Source organism: Somniosus microcephalus, chromosome 1 (assembly GCF_052327205.1).
Source record: "Somniosus microcephalus isolate GS21.2 chromosome 1, FLI_Smic_1.0, whole genome shotgun sequence".
NCBI lineage: Eukaryota > Metazoa > Chordata > Chondrichthyes > Squaliformes > Somniosidae > Somniosus > Somniosus microcephalus.
In genome coordinates, this window is record NC_140987.1 from 177,970,899 (window position 1) to 177,992,368 (window position 21,470).

General features: G+C 40.0%; 2 protein-coding genes across 7 annotated transcripts in view; one reads left to right on the top strand and one right to left on the bottom strand.

Moving 5' to 3' along the window:
• The window catches only part of nudt12 (nudix (nucleoside diphosphate linked moiety X)-type motif 12), a 36,964-nt gene that overhangs the window by 10,922 nt on the left and 4,572 nt on the right, over window positions 1-21,470 (top strand). For 3 of the 6 annotated variants that reach the window (XM_085987620.1, XM_085987631.1, XM_085987639.1), the window contains exons 3-7: window positions 1,763-2,352; window positions 4,591-4,758; window positions 9,050-9,163; window positions 13,164-13,363; window positions 14,262-14,644. In XM_085987620.1, coding sequence (XP_085843746.1) covers window positions 1,763-2,352; window positions 4,591-4,758; window positions 9,050-9,163; window positions 13,164-13,363; window positions 14,262-14,372 — 1,183 coding nt within the window. In that variant the 3' untranslated portion in view covers window positions 14,373-14,644. Of the gene's footprint in view, window positions 1-1,762; window positions 2,353-4,590; window positions 4,759-9,049; window positions 9,164-13,163; window positions 13,364-14,261; window positions 14,645-21,470 lie in introns of those variants that run through there. The other 3 variants (XR_015078352.1, XM_085987653.1, XM_085987661.1) reach the window with 2 other exon arrangements.
• The window catches only part of LOC147124476 (calcium and integrin-binding protein 1-like), a 160,042-nt gene continuing 157,425 nt past the window's right edge, over window positions 18,854-21,470 (bottom strand). The window contains exon 7 of the mRNA XM_085987673.1: window positions 18,854-19,789. Within this exon, the coding sequence (XP_085843799.1) occupies window positions 19,765-19,789 (25 nt within the window). The 3' untranslated portion in view covers window positions 18,854-19,764. The remainder of the gene's footprint in view (window positions 19,790-21,470) is intronic.

Genomic DNA, 21,470 nt, shown 5'->3' on the forward strand with positions numbered 1-21,470 from the left:
GAAAGGCACTATCCAGTCAGGATCAGGAAGCCTCCTCAAAGACTGAACTTATAAATGATTATTTCAGTTGATGTATATAGTACATAGAAAATTGTAATTGTAATTAGTTATTATTTAATTGTTAAATGAATGTTATGTACTGTTTATCTAAAAGGGGAGGAATTGTTGTGTATGTACCTTTAAGAGAGAACTGATTTTATACTGTAGTACCGGCAGTGACCACACCTGTCTATAAAGCCATAGCAGGCTTCTGTACTTTCAGTTTAAGCTTACCCTCTGTTCAGTTATTACCTGTTATTATTGTTCTCCTGCAGTCCGTGTATTATTGATACGCGGACACTACACAGTATAAGAGGTGTGCGGTAGCTAGGCTTGCTGATTCACATTAGATAAAGGAAGTCAGGTTTTGTATAACTTTGTAATTCACTTTATGACAGTGATAATTAAATCAAGATACAGGAATCCTGCAACAGCATCTAATGGTCAATCTTTTACTTGGTTTGTAGTACAAATTGGCAAATTGTGTTTGCACAGCCCATGACTTTCCATCTACTAAAATTAATGGACAGAAAATTTGTGGGCAAGGTGTGCACAATTTTCTGATGCATGCTACCAGAGAGCAGGGCTCTGCACCAAGAGTGCACAAGCATGAAATTTACTTTCTAATTCCTAGAAGTTCCTATGGAGTTCTTGTACAGTGCCTGAAATGTCACCTGCACGAAAAGGGGCGAAGAGAACCATAAACAGAAACCTGACGCAGCAAGTTAACTAATGGTACTGGAACTCATTTGTAATGTAAAAGAAAACTGGAAAAAATCCAATATTAATCATATTACAGTACACAGTTCTGCAGTTTACAACCTACTGAGCTTCTTGCAACCTCTGAGCATAAAATGCAAAAATTGTCTTTTTTTAAAGTTACAAACTATTGGTATGTATTTTTGAAAAGATAATTGAATTGCAGGAATGAGCATATAGTTGTACATTAGGTTGTAATCCAGGACAGTAACTTGATTATAAAGCTTTGCCTGGAATCTTGGCCTTCAAACCTGCTTTCAACAACCTAGCGTTTTTTTTACTTGCAATTTTCTCTCTTCTCTTGAAGGCATTGATTTCTCACTAGGTATGTTTCCAGTAGTGCCAAGCACCGTATAGTAGCTTGCCTAGGTCGCAATTATTCATGAGTGAGGCTTGACAGTGAGTGTTGGCGGCTTATTTGGTCTTGGGAACATTGCTGCACTGTCTTCAGCTGAGTCCATGAATGAAAATTTCCACATTATAGAGATTAGAATGTGGAAACCCTGGGCAATTTGCTGCTGCCAAACCCATGTGCACTGATGCCAATTCGAACACTCCTGTTGCTACCTTGGCAGAGACCAGCTAACTCAGCATGGACTGTGGATGAAACCTAGGAACTTCCTTCTTTGTAAGACTGTTATTCATTAGATAAATTTGCTGAGCCATTGGGGAGCCCACAACCTACTCTATGACTAGACACCTATTATTGCTTACACTAATTGATTTATAGTCCCTTGCTGTTTTGACCAAATCAGCATAACGCAGTCCAGGTTAAAACATTTTAAACAGTGACCAGCAAAAATCTGGTATATCTCCTGTTGTTAACCACTGAATAATCTGCTGGCAACATCATTTTAGTTGAAAGCTAGCTTGTAACTTTTTAAAATAACAGGGTTTGAAAACTTAAGGTCAGAGCCCTGTCTATACTAAATCTAATTTTGTGCACTTTTTTGTTTTTCTCTAGCTGCGACAGGTCTATTTCAAATAATTCAGGACAAACAGCACTGGATGTTGCAAAATTCTGGGGACACAAACACGTTGCTGATTTGTTGGCAAATCCTAAAGCTGGTGCTAGTTCACAGATGTGGCATGATGGCCCAGAAGAGAGTGAAAACTATTTCAGCAGAACTTTGCTCAATAGACTAAGTGAAAAAAGAAGCAATTCTAATTGGTTAAAAACCAAACAGATTCAACCAACCACGGTCTACATTTTGTTTTCCAATTTAAATCCATTGGTTATTTCAACAAAATCTGAAGATTCCAGAAAAACAGACATCTACCTCTGTAGATTGCAGTACGAAGATGTAGAGCAGCTCTTGGCCAAACCAGAAGTCACTTCTATTTTCCTTGGAGCAGAGCTGCAGAGGAGCAATTCTGGGTCTCGTGTTAAATCTGTGGTGGGCAATGCCTTCGCCGATGATGATGGGCTTCTTGCTTGGTTTGCATTAAATGCAGATTGTGTTGCTACAGAGAAATTTAGGGTTAAATACCCAGATTGTTGCTTTCTCCAGCCACTCATACCACATCTATTGAACTTAAATGAAGAGGAAGCTGGTGAGTATTCAAGCATTTCAGTACTGAATTACAGTCTAGAGTCTATGTTTGATCTGTAAATTAACAAAAAAAAACTTTATTTATGAACATTAAAAGCACAGAATAAGTAAAGGCCATGAACCCAAACCATTTCAATCTCCTGAGGATAAGTTCTGCAAAGTTTCTCCCTGACCCTCCCCAGTTATTTGAAGCTTGAATTCTGTGTTATATATTAACCAGTTGTCTTCCTTGGTATGACATTTCAATGGGCCCAAAACCCAGGGCCCAACATGTTCTATAACTTAATTGATTATCTTTGTTTCTATTATTCTTATAACCTTCAACTTAATTCCTAAACAGATATTTGAAGGCATTTATGGATACAGGATTAACTATTGTATCTGGGAGTTTATTCCATCTCCCACATATACAAAACTCAGAGGAGGGGATTCTCATCTGGATGTTTTTAAAGACATGTTCACATTATACTTTTGCCCTCCAGTTCTGCATTCACAGTCTAAGTGAAATTATTTTTCAATCTGTGTTCAACATTTTCAAAACCTGGCCCATATTTCCTCTTTTCGCTAATGAAAACCAGTTCACTTCCACTACATGTGATTGTTATGGGATAAAGATTGCTTCAATAAGAGGGATCATGAACACTCATGGAAACATTTTACATTTATAGTCTGAAGTTGTGCATTAACAGAGTTTTTATGGGCCTTATTCAATCCACTGCCCTTGTAAATTATTAATATTATACTTAGAACATATAAATTTTGAAGGCCCTCTTTTGAAGATTAGTTTTATGGCTTAAGTTCAGTCTTATCCAGTTCTTGATTCATAACGGTCTCCTTTACTAGGAATCTGCTCAGTGGTCTATTACACGCTCTTTGCAGAACTCCCTCTGCTTAAATGCATCTTGGTGCCCATAGCTTTTTAAAGGTGTAGCACACCTAAGTTGTTAGTAGTAGGATCAATAAGGCATGAACGCTTAAAAAAACCTAAAATAAGTAGCATTGTTGCCCCAGGGGCCATTGCATTCTCGCATCCTTTCCCAGGCATCCCATGGTACAGTGGCAGATATAATGGGCTCACAATCATGAAGACAATGGAAAAGAAAATCAGGCACGGTGCATAATGGACAACCAATTCGCTATGAGTCCATTTCATGCTACTGGCGAGGACCAATTTCACCATCAGTATTAACATCCTTCATCTTGGGCATTTAAATTTAAAAAGTGAGTTTTCACTGTTGGTTTATAGTTAGATCCAAGATGGCCTTCTGTAAAGCTTATAAGAACAGATAACGTTGGAAACACTCAACACGTCAGGTGGCATCTGTGAAGAGAGAAACAGAGGGTTAACGTTTCAGGTCGATGATCTTCGTCAGAACTGTAAGATGTTACGGGTGCACGGCCAGGGAAAAGGGGACGGGAAAGGAAAACAGAAGAGGTCTGTGATTGGGTGAAGGGCAAGAGATTATTAAATTACAGAAGTAGTGTGGGTGCAAGGCAAAAGGAGGCGATAACGAGAGAAATTAGAGAAACAAAAGATGTATCCAGAGGATGTGTGAATAGCTACAGCAGAATAGCAGAGTGGGAGGGAAGCATGGAAAATCTGGCAAAGCGGAGAAGGCTCCCATAGCCCAGGAATGTGGCGGAAGAAAGGTGGGTAGACGCCAGGGATTACTATCATCAATTCTGTCAGTTAATCGTTTGTCCTCCACCCAATCACAGACTTCCTTTTTTCTTTTCATGCCTCCTTTTCCCTGTCCTTGTACCCACTTATTAGCTGTTCATCTGTAACATCTTCCAGTTCTCAAGAAAAGCCATCGACCTGAAACATTAACCCTCGATGTGCTCATTTGCCCCACCTCCTTTTCCCTTGCACTGTTCCTCTTTATAAGCTGTTCATCTGTAACATCTTACATGGGTTCGGGTGGGATGGAGAGTGGAAGTAGATTTGAGGTTCGGATCAGATCGGCCATGATCTTATTGAGTGGCGGAGCAGGCTCGGGGGGCCGATTGGCCTATTCCTGCTCCTATTTCTTATGTTCTTACGGTTCTGACGAAGGGTCATAGACCTGAATGCTAACCCTACTTTCTTTTCCCCACAGACCTGCTGAGTGTTTTCAGCATTTTCTGTCTTTATTTCAGATTTCAAGCATCTGCAGTATTATGCATTTTATGTAGAGCTTATGTTGGTTTCAAACAGTATATTTGTTGACGAAGGTTGAATGATCTTTTTTTTATTTAGGTGTGGTGGCGCAGGCCAGGTCAGTTCTTGCCTGGCACAGTAGATACAAGTTCTGTCCTACCTGTGGAAGTGATACAAAAGTTAAAGATGGTGGTTACAAGAGGATATGCTTGAAGGAAAACTGTCCAAGCCTACAGGGAGTTCATAACACTTGCTATCCACGTGTAGGTACGAGAAAGATGTGCAAAGCAAGAGTTTTGAGCTGAATATTTGTTTTGCTCAAAGATTACTACTCGGGCAATCTTGTTTCAGTTTACTATGTCAGGTTATAAACTTAATTCTGCACTTCAATAAAATTTAACATTGTTAATTTTCAGCATAGAACAGTAGATTAGCACATTGAACAACTAGTGTTGGGCGGCACAGAGCAGAGAGAGAAAAGCTTTGTTCTCTCCTCCCACTCAACAAAGTTCCCAATCTCAGCAGGGCTTCTGTGGGAGGATCAGAGGGAGAGTCATGTGGGCTGCACTTGCACACTTCTTAACACCAGGGTCAGAGCAGGACTGGCAAAGGCCAGGGGCTCGATTTTAATAGCCCTTTGGAGGCAAGTCAGCTGCGAAAATCGGAAAAAATGGCTTCAGACACCCAATCCGCCTCCATCCCGCCCCCACCCGATTTTCGTGTCTGTTCAGCTGCTCCCAAACTGACCCGACTCTAACCGGTGGGACAGGTAGTTAAGGCAATTAAGAGCCTGTTAACTGCCTTGATAATCCTATTTTGATAGAGGTTCCTCATTTCCGTGCCTCTGGCTCCTGTTTCCCATCTTGTCAGAAACAGTCCAGCTGCAAGGAGACGAGTTGGTGGAGGACATGATCTGTAGTCATTATTGGTGCAGAACTTTAAAAGCACTCCTGTAACATGGCTGGCATTCAAATGCAACAACTTTGTTGTTGGAGGTTTGGGATAAGATTTTGCAAATCTACTGACCTTGTGACTGGTCAAGCTGACACACATCTGCTGTTTGAACTGAATGGAATAATTTCAGGCCACTTTGAGTGTGCGCTTGCAAGCTTCTTGCCTCAACTGAAATCTATAACAACGGGATGGGAACCATTTACATCCTCTCATCCTGGTCGTCAGATTCGGAGGAAGAGCAGCGCGGCTTAGTGCTGCTGGATGAACAAGTGGCTCAGCACACAGCCTCCTTGGAGGAAGATGAAGAGGACGAGGAGGAGGACGAGGAGGAGGAGGAGGACGGGGAGTGATGCCTTGCAGGGCCAGATGTGGCCAATCCAGCAGCAGGCGACCACATTGACGGCCGTCAGGCAAGGGATGCACTCATCCATGCCAGATTTGCATAAGCTAACGCTTCAACCACAGGTGGCTCGCACATGGAGATGAATATAAGTCCAACATTCTCAAACCCCCAGGCATCATCTGTCCAATAAACAGTGGTTTGCGCTCAGTGTCACCACCAACATGCTACATGGAAATCGCCCTGAGCCCTCACTCTTGAACTTCCATTTCCCAGAACACAGAGGCCACACTTTAGGTGATCTCAGCAGATCATTAAACCTTTTTCGACACTGAACCCATGTGTGTCTGCACACAGACCTCGAGCTCACCTCAGCAATTTGCAGCCAAGCTGTTTCCAGGGAAGAGGAGCTCCTGACATCCTCTAACTCCCTCAACAAGAACATGGAGAGAGCCTTCATTGAACCTGGGTGCAGCCTTAGTTATTGGGGCTGCCATTCCTGCAGCTCCCAGCACCTTTAAGAGAAAAAAGCATTAATATTGCTAAGCAAATGATTGGAACACATCTGGCATCTTTTTCATTTCATAGGGCTAGACAGACTGGATGCAGGGAGGATGTCTCCCCTGGCTGGGGGGGTCTAGAATGAGGAGTCACAGTCTCAGGATACGGGGTAGGACATTTAGGACTGAGATGAGGAGAAATTTCTTCACTCAGAGGGTGGTGAACCTGTGGAATTCTCTACCACAGAAGGCTGTGGAGGCCAAGTCACTGAATATATTTAAGAAGGAGATAGATAGATTTCCAGATGCAAAAGGCATCCAGGGGTATGGGAAGAGAGCGGGAATATGGTATTAAGATAGAGGATCAGCCATGATCATATTGAATGGCGGAGCAGGCTCAAAGGGCCGAATGGCCTACTCCTGCTCCTATTTTTTTATGTTTCTAGTCAGATAATAAAGTCATATATCAAAAAATCATGAATCTCTTTCTGGAATAATATGACCAGCAATATCATTCATTAAATTTTGCTCAGAACAGCCACTGTCAACTCCCCTTTCTAGATAATACAGCACCAAGCCATCCCAATGATATGGCCCCTTTAAATTTTCAAACAAACAACGTGTCATCAGACACGAGAAACTGACAGCCTCCAAGCAATTGCCTGGAGGGACCCGCACATTGGCCGTAACGAGGCCAATGAAGCTAAAATCGGAAGTGCTGGGAGGCGGCAGTCAGGTGCGGGTCCGAAAGCTGCCGAGCAGCGGGCCCGGCCTCAACTCGCCTCCGTTATTAAAATCGAGCCACTGGTAGCAGAATGGCCAGAGTTGCTGCATAGCCCAGAAATATCAGCGTTTGACTGGGAAGCAAATAAAGTGATTTCATATCATCAAAATTAAGTAGTAATATTAGTTTTTATTCTCAATAATGCTGATCATTGATTAAGGGAGTGAGGAGTATTAGATAATGTTTTGTGGCATCTTCAAATCGGCAGCAGTACTCAAAATTTTAGAGAAAGTGGAGCAATCCATGTGCTATGCACAAATTATGTCCGCTCGCCCAGGAGGTCAGTATTTTCAGTGTGCATCACAATGCTGTGGATGGATGAAGCACAGTGGAATTCTGTGGGCTCCAACTGTTAGATTGTTGCCTACATGGTTACACCTTCTGCATATATAACATAAAAACAGGAAATGCTGGAAATTCTCAGCGGGTCAGGCAGCACCTGTGGAGAGAGAAACAGTTAACGTTTCAGGTCAATGACCTTTCGTCAGAACATGACAAAAGTTAATTGACCTATTCAATACATTTTTGTTCCACAAATTTTCTCATTTAAAATCAACAAAAAGTCACCCAAATTGCTTTAAAAAAAATTAAATAAACATGATCGTACAGTTTTAACTCGCCTACAAAATGTGTACCTAACTCCCCTGTGTGTAGGGTGTTGTGTTATAAGGGCCAGTTTACCTCTGCGCACTACCTCACCTATCGGCAGAAGGTGTTGCAAAATCACAGGTGCACTGTCCAAAATTTTCTGTCCCAACAACATGAATGGTTGGAAAATCATGGGCTGCTTGCCTGCGATTTGCTGACATGTACTGACTGCCATGCGAGACTTCTGCAAGTATCACACATTAGTAAAGTAGGCACCATAGAAGTAGGATATGGATCTCCCTGTAGTACATCCAATCTAACGGATCTATCCAAGTACTGGGATCGCATGAGGACATAGACAGGTTCATGGAATGGACAAATAGGCAGTAGATGTAGTTCAATTCAGAGAATTATATAAGGGAAAAAGAACAGTGAAAGAGAGGTATACCCTTATAAGGTCAGATCCTTTGCAAAGTTCAGGAATAGAGAAATATAGGGTGAAGCTACATAGATCTTTAAAGATGATAGTGCATGTAGAAAAGGGCGTTTACAAGAAAAAGCAAATGGGATTCCTGGTTTTATACACAAAAAGTGATTTTAAATTTGCTCCAGACATTGGTTACGCTGCAGGTAGAATATTTCGTACAATTCTGTACACCCATTTTAGCAGGGCACACCTTTAGAAACCATGGTCCTCATTTTCTATTACAAAAGCAAAAAACTGTGGATGCTGAAAATCTGAAATAAAAACAGAAAGTGCTGGACACACTCAGCAGGTCAGGCAGCATCTGTAGAGAGAGAAACAGAGTTAACATTTCAGGTCGATGTCAAGAGAGCATAGGTCAGAGAATTAAGGCTACAGTGTTGTAGCCTAGTTTCTGACCCATGCTCTTTTTGAGCAGGGTTCAATTCTAGAAATTTGGGATTTCTGAATTTACCTTTAGGTATTACTCAAATAATGGATCGAAAGATGTTAGCATCCATCTGAACCACTCGAGGCAGATGGCACCTCCATTTTATTATCTCATCCATTTTATTATCTCATCCAAAGAACATCATCTTGTCCTGTACTTGAGTATCGGTTTAAATTATGTACACAAATCTTGAAGTATAGCTCGAGTCCCTATCTTCTCACTCTGAGGCAAGAGTGCTACCAGTTAGCCAAGCTATATGTGGTTTATCCAGCTTAAGCTTCTCTTAATTTCTTCTGTCGTATTTTCAGTCATTTTAATTTATGGAACAAAGGATGGATTGTACAACTGACCGTATACAGTATTCTGATGTATCCTCCTGAATGTGCAGGTTTATAACAGACATCATTTAAAAGCATTTATCAGTTTTAAGGTGTGAATGCACTTTATAAAACTATAAGAGTATTTTTATGTTCTGCAGATCCAGTTGTAATAATGCTGGTCATTCATCCTGATGGCAATAATTGCCTTCTTGGACGACAGAAGCGTTACCCTCCAGGAGTGTTTTCCTGTCTGGCAGGCTTTATTGAACCAGGTGAGAGAAGGTTTCACGTCGCGAGAAAATCAATTTTGCTGTTTTATTTTGAGATGTCTTTATAAAAGCAATATGGTTTAACAAGCTCAAAAAGTGATGCATTTGACCGCTAGGTCTTATTATTATGACAGGCTTCTCAGAAATATCCAGATCGAGGAAAATAGGTCCCTTAACTGAGCCAATACCGATATAATTTACATGATCAATGTCCTAGGTTTTCCAATCAATGTCACTTTAACATTGGCAGTAATCTATTTATTTTAAACAAGTAATCACCAATATTAAAATAATGCCAGTCAGAAAATATACACAAATCTCTAAAAGTAGCGACACAGGGTAATAAGGATATAAAAATTGCAAACCAAACACTGGGGTTTATTTCTAGGGGGATAGAATGGAAAAGCATAAAAGTTATGTTATAGAACCTTGGTTAGACCACACTTGGAGTACCCTGCACAGTTCTGGTCTCGATGGTATAAAAAAGATATAGAGACAGTGGAGAAGGTGCTAAAAATGATTTACAAGGATGATACCAGAACTGAGAGGTTATACCTATCAGGAAAGATTAAACAGGCTCGGGCTCTTTTCACTAGAAAAGGGACGACTGAGGGGTGACCTGATCGAGGTCTTTAAGATTATGAAAGGATTTGAAAGTGTAGATGTAGAGAAGATGTTTCCATTCATGGGGGAGACCAGAACTAGGGGCCATAAATATAAGATAGTCACCAAGAAATCCAATAGGTAATTTAGGAGAAACTTCTTTACCCAGAGAGCGGATAGAATGTGGAACTTGCATAAGCACCGTCACGGACCAGTTGGACCGAATGGCCTGTTTCTGTGCTGTACATTCTATGTAAAATCTAGGCTTATGCATCATAATCAAGGTCACTCGTTTGCAATATTAACAGAATAAAATAAACAGAATCATTGAATGCAACCTCCAAAACATCAGTATAAATCCCAGAATCCCATGTAATGAATAGTAAATTTGACCTATTTACTCACTGTAAACAAATGCCCCTGGTGATGAGTGTGATTCTGTAGACACAAAACTATTGCTTAAAATTATGATTTGAGGGAATATATTTGAGAATCTGGATCATGTGTAAGTTTGACAAAGAATGCAGATATTTGTGGGAGGGGGTAGAGTAGTTTAGAGAAATCATGTAGGAAGGGGTTTATACCTCATTAGTAGTCAGAATGGGATTCAGCTCGTGTTTGCCACTTTAAATGATGCTATTGGAAAAAAAGCAATTAACTCCTCCGTTTCTGGTGAGTGTCCAAAAGTTGATGGCAGCAGATCTAACTTTTGACTTTAATTTCCCACCACTATAAACTGATAGCAACATTTGTTTTCCATAAAAAGAACCTTAAACATTTACCAGGCTTGTTCTTTGATATAAAAGCCTATAACAAATATGGTGTTTCACAGAAATTCACTTCTCAAAAGCTTACATTTCTAATAAAGTATAAAAACAGAACTCTGCAGTCTTTTACACAGCACTCATTTTAGGGTGGAAACAAGGTGATGAAATATAATTCAGTCCAGAGCTTGGTTAACTGAAGAAGACTGTTAAAAGTGTTCAGAAGAACATAGACAGGTTAGTAGATTGGGCAAATAGATGTCAGATGAAACTTAATGCAGAGAAATGTGAGGGGATACATATTGGGAGGCAGAATAAGGAGAGGAAATACACACTGAATGGTGAAACTTTAAAAGGAGTAGAAGAGCAGGTAGATTTAGACGTACAAATACACAAATCTATAAAAGTGGAAGGATAAGTTGATAAAGCCTTGAAAAAAGTGTAGATTCCTTGGTTTGATAAACATGGGCATAGAATACAAAAGCAAAGAGGTAATGCAAAATCTGCAGAAATCACTGGTTATACCACAGTTAGAAAATTGTGTCCAGTTTTGGGTGCAGTATTTAGGAAGTATGTCAACATCATGGAGAGGGTACAGAAGAGATTTACTATGAATGAGAGGCCTTTGTTATGAGGATGGTTTAAAGAAGAAATGATAACGGTATGCAAAATTATGAAAGATGTTCATAAAAGTAGAGGGAAACTATTTCCATTGGTCAGAAAGTCTAATAGTTGGAGGACAAAGGGAAAGGTCAAGAGAATTATTTTTTTAAACAGAGGGTTGTTAAGACATAGGATGGCCTACTCGAAACAGTGGTGGAAGCAGAACTAATTATGGTTATTAAAAGGGAAGTGGATAAATGTTTCATAAAACTTAAAGGGTATGGGGAAAATGCTGTGAAATGGGACTACGTAGATTGATCTTTCAGCCAGCTAGCACAGACACAATGGACCAAATGGTCATAACCTCTGTTGTAAAATGATCTACATCCAAAGACATGGCCACCAGCAGGCTAACTGCCTTCAATCAACCTCACGGTCCCCCACTTCTGCCATGACATAATTTAAGCATCTTTTGAACAATTATCGGCAAAATAGCTTCTCAAATCAACAATATAACACTAGATGAATATTTTTTTTTAGAGATAGATAAAATTGACCCCCTTTTTTGGTTTATGATATTTTACATAACACCTGGGCCGAAATTTTCTGAGGTAAGAGCGTGGGGGGGAGGGAAGTGAAAGTTGAAAAAATGTGAATCCCGACCCCAGCCCGTCCACTTTCATCTTTCACTCAGGCGGGACGGGGTGGGGGGCAGGCTGCCAACACGCTGCCAAGAGGTGGGTTGGCAGCAGGTTGGGGTAGATTGCATTATAGCTGGGGAATTCATCTTGTTGCTGTTAAGTTCAAAAACTCATCAACCCTGCAAGTGTGTAGGTAAGTGGCATTCCCTGCCCTGATTGCAGTAGACTGCATAAGCATGGGGTTAGGTCTGAGATTTGTCAAAGCCAGTTATGGCTTCTGCACCCTCCAGTAACATTTTTTTAAAGGCTTTAAAATATAATTGAACTACATATAGTGGCATACCTCATGCATACAGTGTGCTTAAGCAGTTACTGTCAGGCATAAGCACAGTTTTTGAAACTTATTTTAAATGCTTTTTTATCTTAGTTTTGTCATTAGAAGAACTACAATGCTGGAAAGTACTTCAAAAATACCGTTGAGTCTGAATGTGTTTGGGCTGTTGCTTAGTCATTCTTAAAGGAGGAGGTGAAGAGATGGAGAAGTTTGGGGAGGGAACTCCAGAGCTTAGGGCTTAGACGGCTGATGGCATGGCCACCAATGGTGGGACAAAGAGTGTGGGGGATGCATAAGAGTATAGAGTTGGAGGGACGCAGAGTTCTTGGAGGGTTTTGGGCTAGAGGAGACGGGGCGAGGCCATGGAGGGATTTTGAACAAAAGGATGAGAATTTTAAAATCGAGGTGTTGGTGGACCAGGAGCCACTGTAGGTCAGCAAGCACAGAGGTGATGAGTAAGTGAGATTTGGTGTAGGATAGAATATGGGCAGCAGAGTTTTGGATGAGCTGAGTTTATGGAGGATGGAAGATAGTAATAATAGTAAAGGGAAATATTGTTACAATCTAATGCAGACAAATTGTACCAGCAGTTTCCTGTTACTGACAAACTCTTTATTACTGAAGTGTTTCTCATTTACATGTCCAAAACTAGTTGGCAATGGCCAACACATATTTGGACTCTAAATTGTTAACTGTAATTATCATCAACTCTATATTCTCAAAATTTGGTGGAACATCCATTAATGTTTATTTCAGGATGTGACAGAGGGATTGGTTTAAGAGCAGAACAATCAAAGCAGCTTTACTAATTGTGTTCATTTTCTTATGATCCTGGAATAGAGGCCCAGTAAATAATATATAATCCATTCGGCTGTCTCCAAGTTTGATTGGAAGAAATCCACCAGCTCTCAATCTAGTATCAAAATCTCCAGTTGTAGACAATGTCTGGTTTTCTCTTTTTGAATTTGTAAACCTGAATATTAACAGAGGGAGATATTGGAAAAATTGCATGCCTTGTGATATCTTTGTAAAGCACTTTAATTTCTATGTTTTAAAAGGGGAGACAATAGAGGATGCTGTTCGAAGAGAGGTAGCAGAAGAAACTGCGGTCAAGGTTGGGCATGTTCAATATGTTTCCAGTCAGCCCTGGCCAATGCCTTCGTCTCTCATGATTGGTTGCCAAGCTATTGCTGTATCAACAGAAATTACTGTGGACAAGGAGGAAATTGTAGATGCCCGCTGGTTCAGTCGGCAGCAGGTGAGTCAAACTATTCAGACTCTCAGACTGCAACCACTTTATCTGATGCTGTTTTTTGTTCCTAGTTGTGTGAAATAATAAAGTATGGTATGAGAACGAATAAGTTGGTTCATCAAACCAACTTCTTCTGCAGCCAGTGCACAGTTTACACTGTCATAGACTCTTCCATCATTAAATATCGAGGTAAGTGGATAATCAGAAGTAAAACTTCTTTAAAGACAACATGCTCTGAAATTTCTTCTCAGCCCCAAATCAAACCAATTAATTTGTAGGTCAGTTGGTGCAATTTAACAGAGTTTTGAATGTGCTGGAACTAGCTCACTCATAATCACAAATAACTTGTGTTAACCCTATGAGTGCCACTGACCAGTTTACTTATTCAGCAACTGTTAGGTCCCAGGCTTCAGCCAGCCCTCTTTCTGCTTTGACATTAAAGACTGGATCAGGTTAATTTTCCACGCCTGGGCTTACAGTCAGCTAAAGAAGGAAAGAAAAGCAGTTGGATTTCACTAATTCTGTCAGCAATGTAAAAGCTAATTATTTTTCTGTTTTCTTGATTTTAGTTGTACCAAAACTGTATTTGTACCACAGCCTCACTAATTGACTATTTTTCTCTGAAGTTTATAGAAATCCTTATTTTATGTAAACTGGTTGTGTGTTTACCCAAATTAAATTGTATAGATAAATCTTGCTTATTACAGAAGTGCATGGAACCACAGCAGGTATGTAATGAAATTGCAAAGTAACTCCAATTGTTAGAGTTTAAATTAAATTATTTTTTTTACATCTTGAATATTAAATAGCTTTGTTATCTGAAAATCAAATTAGTAATATTTCCAGGAGAAAACTAATTCAGTTTAAAAACTAATGTGTGTTTTTTTGTTTGTTGATATCACAGATCACTGAAATCTTGATTAAATGTGGTGATCATCCAATTAGCATTCCACCACGGCAAACTATCGCACATGGTCTAATTAAACAGTGGCTTAAAAAGAATGCAAATCTCTGAATTCACCATTGTGGTGGCACCATCCTGTTAATCTGCAGTTAAACCAGCTAATCTGTCGATCTTTGTGAGAAGAGCACAGTAATCTTACCAAAAAGAGCAGGCACCATTGCTGAAGAAACCTTCCACCCACTACAGCAGGGGTTCTCAACCTTTTTGCTTCTGAGACTCCCCTCCTGTGTTCCTGTGTTATAAAACTTCCATGGCCCCCCATAACACAACACATGTATTTTTTCTGTATAAAAATGAGTTATACAATTAAACATACAAATTTATTATTATTGTTTTACTTACAACTTGACTGTTATCCTCCAGTCTTTCCCCTTCTTGGGCTGTGATTCTCTCTTTTCTCCACACTCCGACTGACCAGAGACATCTCACATAATTATCCTTTCAATTTGCAAGTTCTTTGTACCTTAAACAAGCATTTTTTTAAAATGCATATACTGTACAAATATGGTACTGGGCGCAATTCTATTTCCCAATGGTTCAGCAGACAGTAACTCAGTTGCAACGGTCCCACTCTTGTAAATTCACTCATGGAATTACAAAATCATAATATACGTATACAATATCTGCATTAATGATTTAGGTTAATACAATTCAGTTGCACAGCAATTGAAACAATCCCTGTCTTGGCCAATGTTTTTCCACTCAAATGGCACATACATACACTGACTCCAAAGACATATAAACACTTTTCCAAATGTTGGGCTTCCGTGCAGTGGCTGTAACCACCCAGCACAGGCCTAGCCTTGCCAGCTCTGCTTTACGAACAACATAAAATAACAATTGTGAGGGGGGGGGTGGTAGTGAAATCACACGCACAGGCTGGAACTAAGGAGAAATCAGAAGCGCGAAGAAAACATGGACACGGAGAATTTTGCCAACTGATTTGACGCACATCATATCACTGGGGAAACGAGATGAAGCTTTAAGTCACGGCCTCTCTCTAGCACCGATTCTCAGTGCTGTTCGCTGGACAAAAGCTCAGCGCCTTATCTCCTTGCCCTACCCCCTCCCTCTGGTGTCTCCCTCCGCACGCTGCGTCCAAACACCAACTACCGCTGCTGCCTCACGCACGGACCGGCTTGGTTTTTTCTCTCTATTCCTTTCGGTTCAACGAAATCCTGTGCAAACACAGAAAGACCCCTAGCTCTGATTCACTCTCATTGGGCGGCATCCCTTGATTGACAAGGCATCTCAGCCACCACTTGTCTAGACTCTGATTCTGACTGGTCTATTATCATGTCAATCTTTTTTTCTACACATTTTTGGCAGACCCTTTGAAACCTTGTTGCAGAGCCCTAGGGGGCCGCGAACCCCCAGCTGAGAACCCGTGCACTACAGTACTGTAGTCCAAGGACCAACTCTGAATAGAAACATAGAAGATAGAAGCAGGAGTAGGCCATTCAGCCGCTCGAGCCTACTCCGCCATTTAATGAGATCATGGCTGATCATCCAAATTCAGTACCCTGTCCCTGCTTTCTCCCCATATCCCTTGATCCCTTTAGCCTTAAGAAATATATCTAACTCCTTCTTGAATATATTTAATGAATTGGCCTCAACTGCCTTGTGTGGTAGAGAATTCCACAGGTTCACCACTCTCTGGGTGAAGAAATTCCTCCTCATCTCAGTCCTAAATGGCTTACCCCTTATCCTTAGACTGTGACCCCTGGTTCTGGACTCCCCCGCCATCGGGAACATCCTTCCTGCCTCTAGTCTGTCTAGTCCTGTTAGAATTTTATAAGTTTCAATGAGATCCCCTCTCATTCTTCTAAACTCTAGCGAATATAAGCCTAATTGACCCAATCTCTCCTCATATGTCATTCCTGCCATCCCAGGTATCAGTCTGGTGAATCTTTGCTGCACTCTCTCCATGGCAAGGACATCCTTCCTCAGATAAGGTGACCAAAACTGCACACAATACTCAAGGTGCGGTCTCACCAAGGCCCTGTACAACTGCAGCAAGACATCCTTGCTCCTGTATTCGAATCCTCTCGCTATGAAGGCCAACATACCATTTGCCTTATTAACCGCCTGCTGCACCTGCATGCTTACCTTCAGCGACTGGTGCACAAGGACACCCAGGTCTCGTTGCACTTCCCCCTTTCCCAACCTATTGCCGTTCAGATAATAACCTGTCTTCCTGTTTTTGCCACCGAAGTGGATAACCTCACATTTATCCACATTATACTGCATTTGCCATGCATCTGCCCAATCACCCAACCTGTGTGAATGAACCACTCATTAACCTACCAAATAATTCTCATGAATATTTGTCATTTGTAGATTTAAAATAAGTATTGCATTTGCTGACAAACTTGTAACACTAATTGGAAGTGATTTTAACTTGGAAATTTATGATGCAGGAAACATCTTTTCAAAATAATTCAGGCAAATTGATTTGCAACTTCGAATTCTGTGAGGGCGATTTGCTCTGTTCTCAGTTCACAGCAGCTTCCCAAGCCTCACCAGAAATTTTTGACACTTTTGCCATTGTGTTTCTTTACAGTTCTGTCAGACCTTTGCACCTCTTCTATTTTCAGAAAAGTTTTGCTTCAAATACTAGATTGTAGCATAACAGATTAAAGCTGTTTGACCTCTTAAAACAGTTACAAGTTAGAAACACTGGCAACAAGACTTAATTTTAACCCTGCAGAGAAGTGTAGAAAAGTTCCTCTGTACAATGAAAAATCTGTTTACATCCATGAAAGACATAGGGGGTCATTTTCACATTTATCGCCAGGCAAATAAGAGTTATTTAACGTCGCGGAAAAGAACATCGGGAGAAGTGTAAAAAGGGCTGCCGGGTCGCTATTACCCATTATTCACTTGACAACAATAGTGAAAATTACCCCTGTACACGTTATAGTGAATGTCGTGATGCTGTTGCAGGTTCTTCAAAATTACCAGGCCTGTTGTAAAAACAAATTTCCTCATCATGGTACAAGATGTAATAAAGCTGAATTTTTTTTTAAAGTTTTAAATATCAGGTCTGTAATTCCTTCATTAAAACTTGTATAGATAAGGTATTTTTCATTGTTGATATGTACTCTGTATATAGCACTGTATTTACAGTACTGAAATATATATGAACATGTCTATGATCAATACCTCCATGTTAAATAGCCATGTAGTACTTAATATAAATATCCAAATTACAATTCTTTATAAGTTTTCATGAACATTTAAAAAAAAATCTTCAGTGGCGTAAAATGAAGTGTAAAACTCTTTTGATCCAACCTTAGGGATGTAAATTATAATTGATGAAAATTGATTTCTAGTTAAATTAGTTTATTATGGTGAGTATGTTCTATCTCTCTTCCATATCATTCCCTAGTCAAGAGGCTGAGACTTGCCAGTCAACAGAATCATTTCCCTTAGCTGGATCTCAATGAAATAGAATTTCTGGTTAAACATCTGGTGACAACATTTCTAAATGTCTAGACAAAGAATGACATGTGTCGTCTGTGTCCACATTAGAATGGCAAGTCAAATATGTTCCAAGACCACATTTAGCCTACAAGTTTCTGGGATTTCTGGGGTAGTGCCTCCATTAATATTTTACAGATTTAGCTAGTCATCTCATGCTTTACATTTGCTTTTGTCTTGAAAAGACCTAAAATTACTTGGAACATTTAAAATCCTTTTATTGATGGATTCAGATTTCACTAGCCATTTCTAAATATGAGCTTTTTTTTACAAGATCATCCTTCAAGTGGGAGCTGAAGGTTGAAATACTGTAAAGTGTCTGTCCTTGTAAGATAACCTGCAGTTGTGGAATGTGCAGTCTGCTTTTCATTCCTCGTTCAAGCTGTCAATTCCAGAAAAGCAGTACCTTCAACTTCTGAAAGATAACTTCAAAGAATAAAAAGTAAAAAAAAACTGTTGGGCTTTAAATTCTATCACAGTAAATTCTATCAGTAATCCATCCCTTCAATACACCCTATCGTCTCAGAACCATGATCTAAGGTTAAAGTGAACTCATTATATAGAGCTGGATGTGGAAATGTTCTTTTGTGAATTATTGCTGGTTTTTACTCTTTGAAATATCCACTTGGTGCCAACTATTGATTTTTACAATGACTGAAGTTCTCTGTATTACAGTCATTTAACATTTGTACATTTTACATTTAATATCATTTAGAAATGTAAATAATGATGCTGCAATATCTATGGTCTGTGGATGCACATCACATGCCTAGTTCCCGATCTTAGCAGTGGGAATGATGGAAATCTAACTCTTAGAAATTATTCAGTAGTCCAAAATCAAACCTAGAATATTATGCTTGATATTTGGCGGCATTGACACTCGAGGGGAAATTTAAAATATTTGAATTATATGGTGACTATTCTTATCTACCTTCCAATGCCACTTTATACAGTTGTATTGAAAGAAGGCTTAGGAGCAGGGTACCAAACATTGCCCCTTTATGGGGAAAATATGTGGCAGAGAGTGACAACAAATACAGAAAACTGACTGGAGACATTTTTTTTTATTATTTTAAAGAATAACAAGCAAATTGCAAACATCAGTAAGCTGACAAACAAATGAATAATATGCAATAGTTTAAACAATGGGAAGCAATATATAACTAAATTAATCTTTTAGTACCCAGGGGAAGGGAAGACATAAAAAGGGTCAGAAAACAGTGAGCCCCAGAATAAACCAGGATTATACCTATTGGCCAGAGAAAGGGAAAGTAGTTGAAGGGTACTTTTCCGATTTAGAGCTGCTGGTTCAGAGCTTCACTCACTGCCAGCTCAAATTGGAAATCTGGCCGTACACTGCGCTTGAAGAGCAGGCGGAGAAGTTGTATTCTTAAACTACATCACTAAAGGGTTCAAATTCTACTCACTTTATTTTTATGTATGCTGGCGATGGGCCCCACTGCCATAAGGGTGCCCTGCTGACTATTTTAAATGGTCTGCCCAATTCAGGTGTGTACTACCTCAATTTTCTGACCATTATGTTAAAATTATAGAGCTAATTTTCTGGATTTGCACTGCCAGTGAAAAAAGCTTGGAATCCCAGTGGAAAGCTTCACCCAAATACGACACAACAGAAATTCAGCCATATGCTGCACATGATTCTCCAACCATTTAAATTGATGGTCGGAAAAAATCATGCGCGCGACACCTGCTTAAATTTCCAATATGCTCTCATTGCAAACAATCTGTAAATTCATTGCATTAAGCATGTGATACAGAATTACATCACTTAAAAAGTTTCTTTTTTGTGCTGACAAGCCCTCTTAATAATGTGTGTTCAGGAGAATTTCAAGTGGCATACAGCTATTGACCTGTTTTAAATGTGATTCGTCCAGAATCCAATCGCAGTTGATGAGTGTGTAGTTTCAGTAATGGATCCAACTGATTGACTTGTTCTTTCTTAATAGACTGTCATAGTGAAGTAGCTGTTAAGAGGGGAAAAAAATCATTTGGCAACAGGTTTATTGAAAGATTTGGATAATTTTATGTTTGAAATAATTACATCACTTAAAAACTGGAAGTTCTAACAATAGAAACATAGAAACATAGAAGATAGGAGCAGGAGTAGGCCATTCGGCCCCTCGAGACTGCTCCGCCATTCGATGAGATCATGGCTGATCATCCAAACTCAGTACCCCGTACCTGCCTTCTCCCCATATCCCTTGATACCTTTAGCTCTAAGAAATATATCTAACTCCTTCTTGAATATATTTAAAGACTTGGCCTCAACCGCCTTCTGTGGTAGAGTAAATGTTTCTGATATTAATAGTAAAGATCATATATGATTTATAAGAAAGGAAAGATTTATATAGTGTCTTTCATGATCTCAGGACATGCCAATGTGCTTGACAGCCAATGAAGTATTTATGAAGTGTAGTCACCGTTGTAATGTAGGAAATGCAACAGTCATATTGCACACAGCAAGGTGATAATGACCAGATCATCTGTGTTAGTGATACTGGTTTAGGGATAAATATTGGTCAGGACACTGGCGAACTCCCCTGCTCTTCTTAAAAATAGTGCCCTCTGAGAGGTCAGATGGGACCTTGGTTTAACATTTCATCCAAAAGACAGCACCTCCGACAGTGCAGCACTCCCTCAGTTCTGCACTGGTGTATCAGCCTGGATTATGTGTTCACGTCTATGGAGTGGGACTTGAACCCACAACCTTCTGACTCGGAGGCAAGAGTGTTACCATTGAGCCAAGGTTGTCACCTAAGGCTGACAGCTGTGGGTTTATGGCCCATTTATAATTGTGCTGTTGTATGTATTGAGTGCAGAGCAGCTGTTTTTTGGGGATTTTACAGTCGCCATTTTACTGTTAAACAAAATGAACCATGTGACCTGTGGAGCACTTTGCACCAACATTCTCATGGGTTAAATGCAATAAGTACCTTTTTATGTAGACATGTTTTGGATTTTCTTTGCACAAATCTGCAATTCAATTAACCCCAGAGAAAAGAACGTAAGAAAAGTCAGGAATGAAAAAAAGCCAATTTGGCACACTGAGGCTCATCCCTCTGGTATATTAACTCTACCATCATGGTATGTAATTGTATTCTGACTAGCCCAAAAGGAAAGGTAGAGTTTCTGCTTGTAGAAGGTGATGGATGGTAAAAGACCCTAAGACCCACGGGCAGTGATCGAAACAGAGACCGAGGTCCCGTTTGATCTCTCAGGTGGACGTAGAATCATAGAATCATAGAAATTTACAGCACAGAAGGAGGCCATTCAGCCCATTGTGTCTGCGCCGGTTGAAAAAGAGCTTCCAGCCTAATCCCACTTACCAGCTCTTAAAAAGATCTTGTGGCACTATTTTCAAAGAAGAGCAGTGGAGTTATCCCAGATGTCCTGGTCACTATTTATCCCTCAACCAACATCACAAACAGATTATCTGGTCATTATCACATTGCTGTTTGTGGGAACTTGCTGTGAGCATATTGGCTGCTGCATTTCCTACATTACAAGTGACTAAAGTTCAAAAGCACTTCATTAGCTGTAAAGTGTTTTGGGATGTTCTGAGGTCGCTATATAAAGGCACTATATAAATGCAAGTTCTTTCTTTACTATCCAGACATGTCTATAAGATGTGCGTTGCACGGTGTT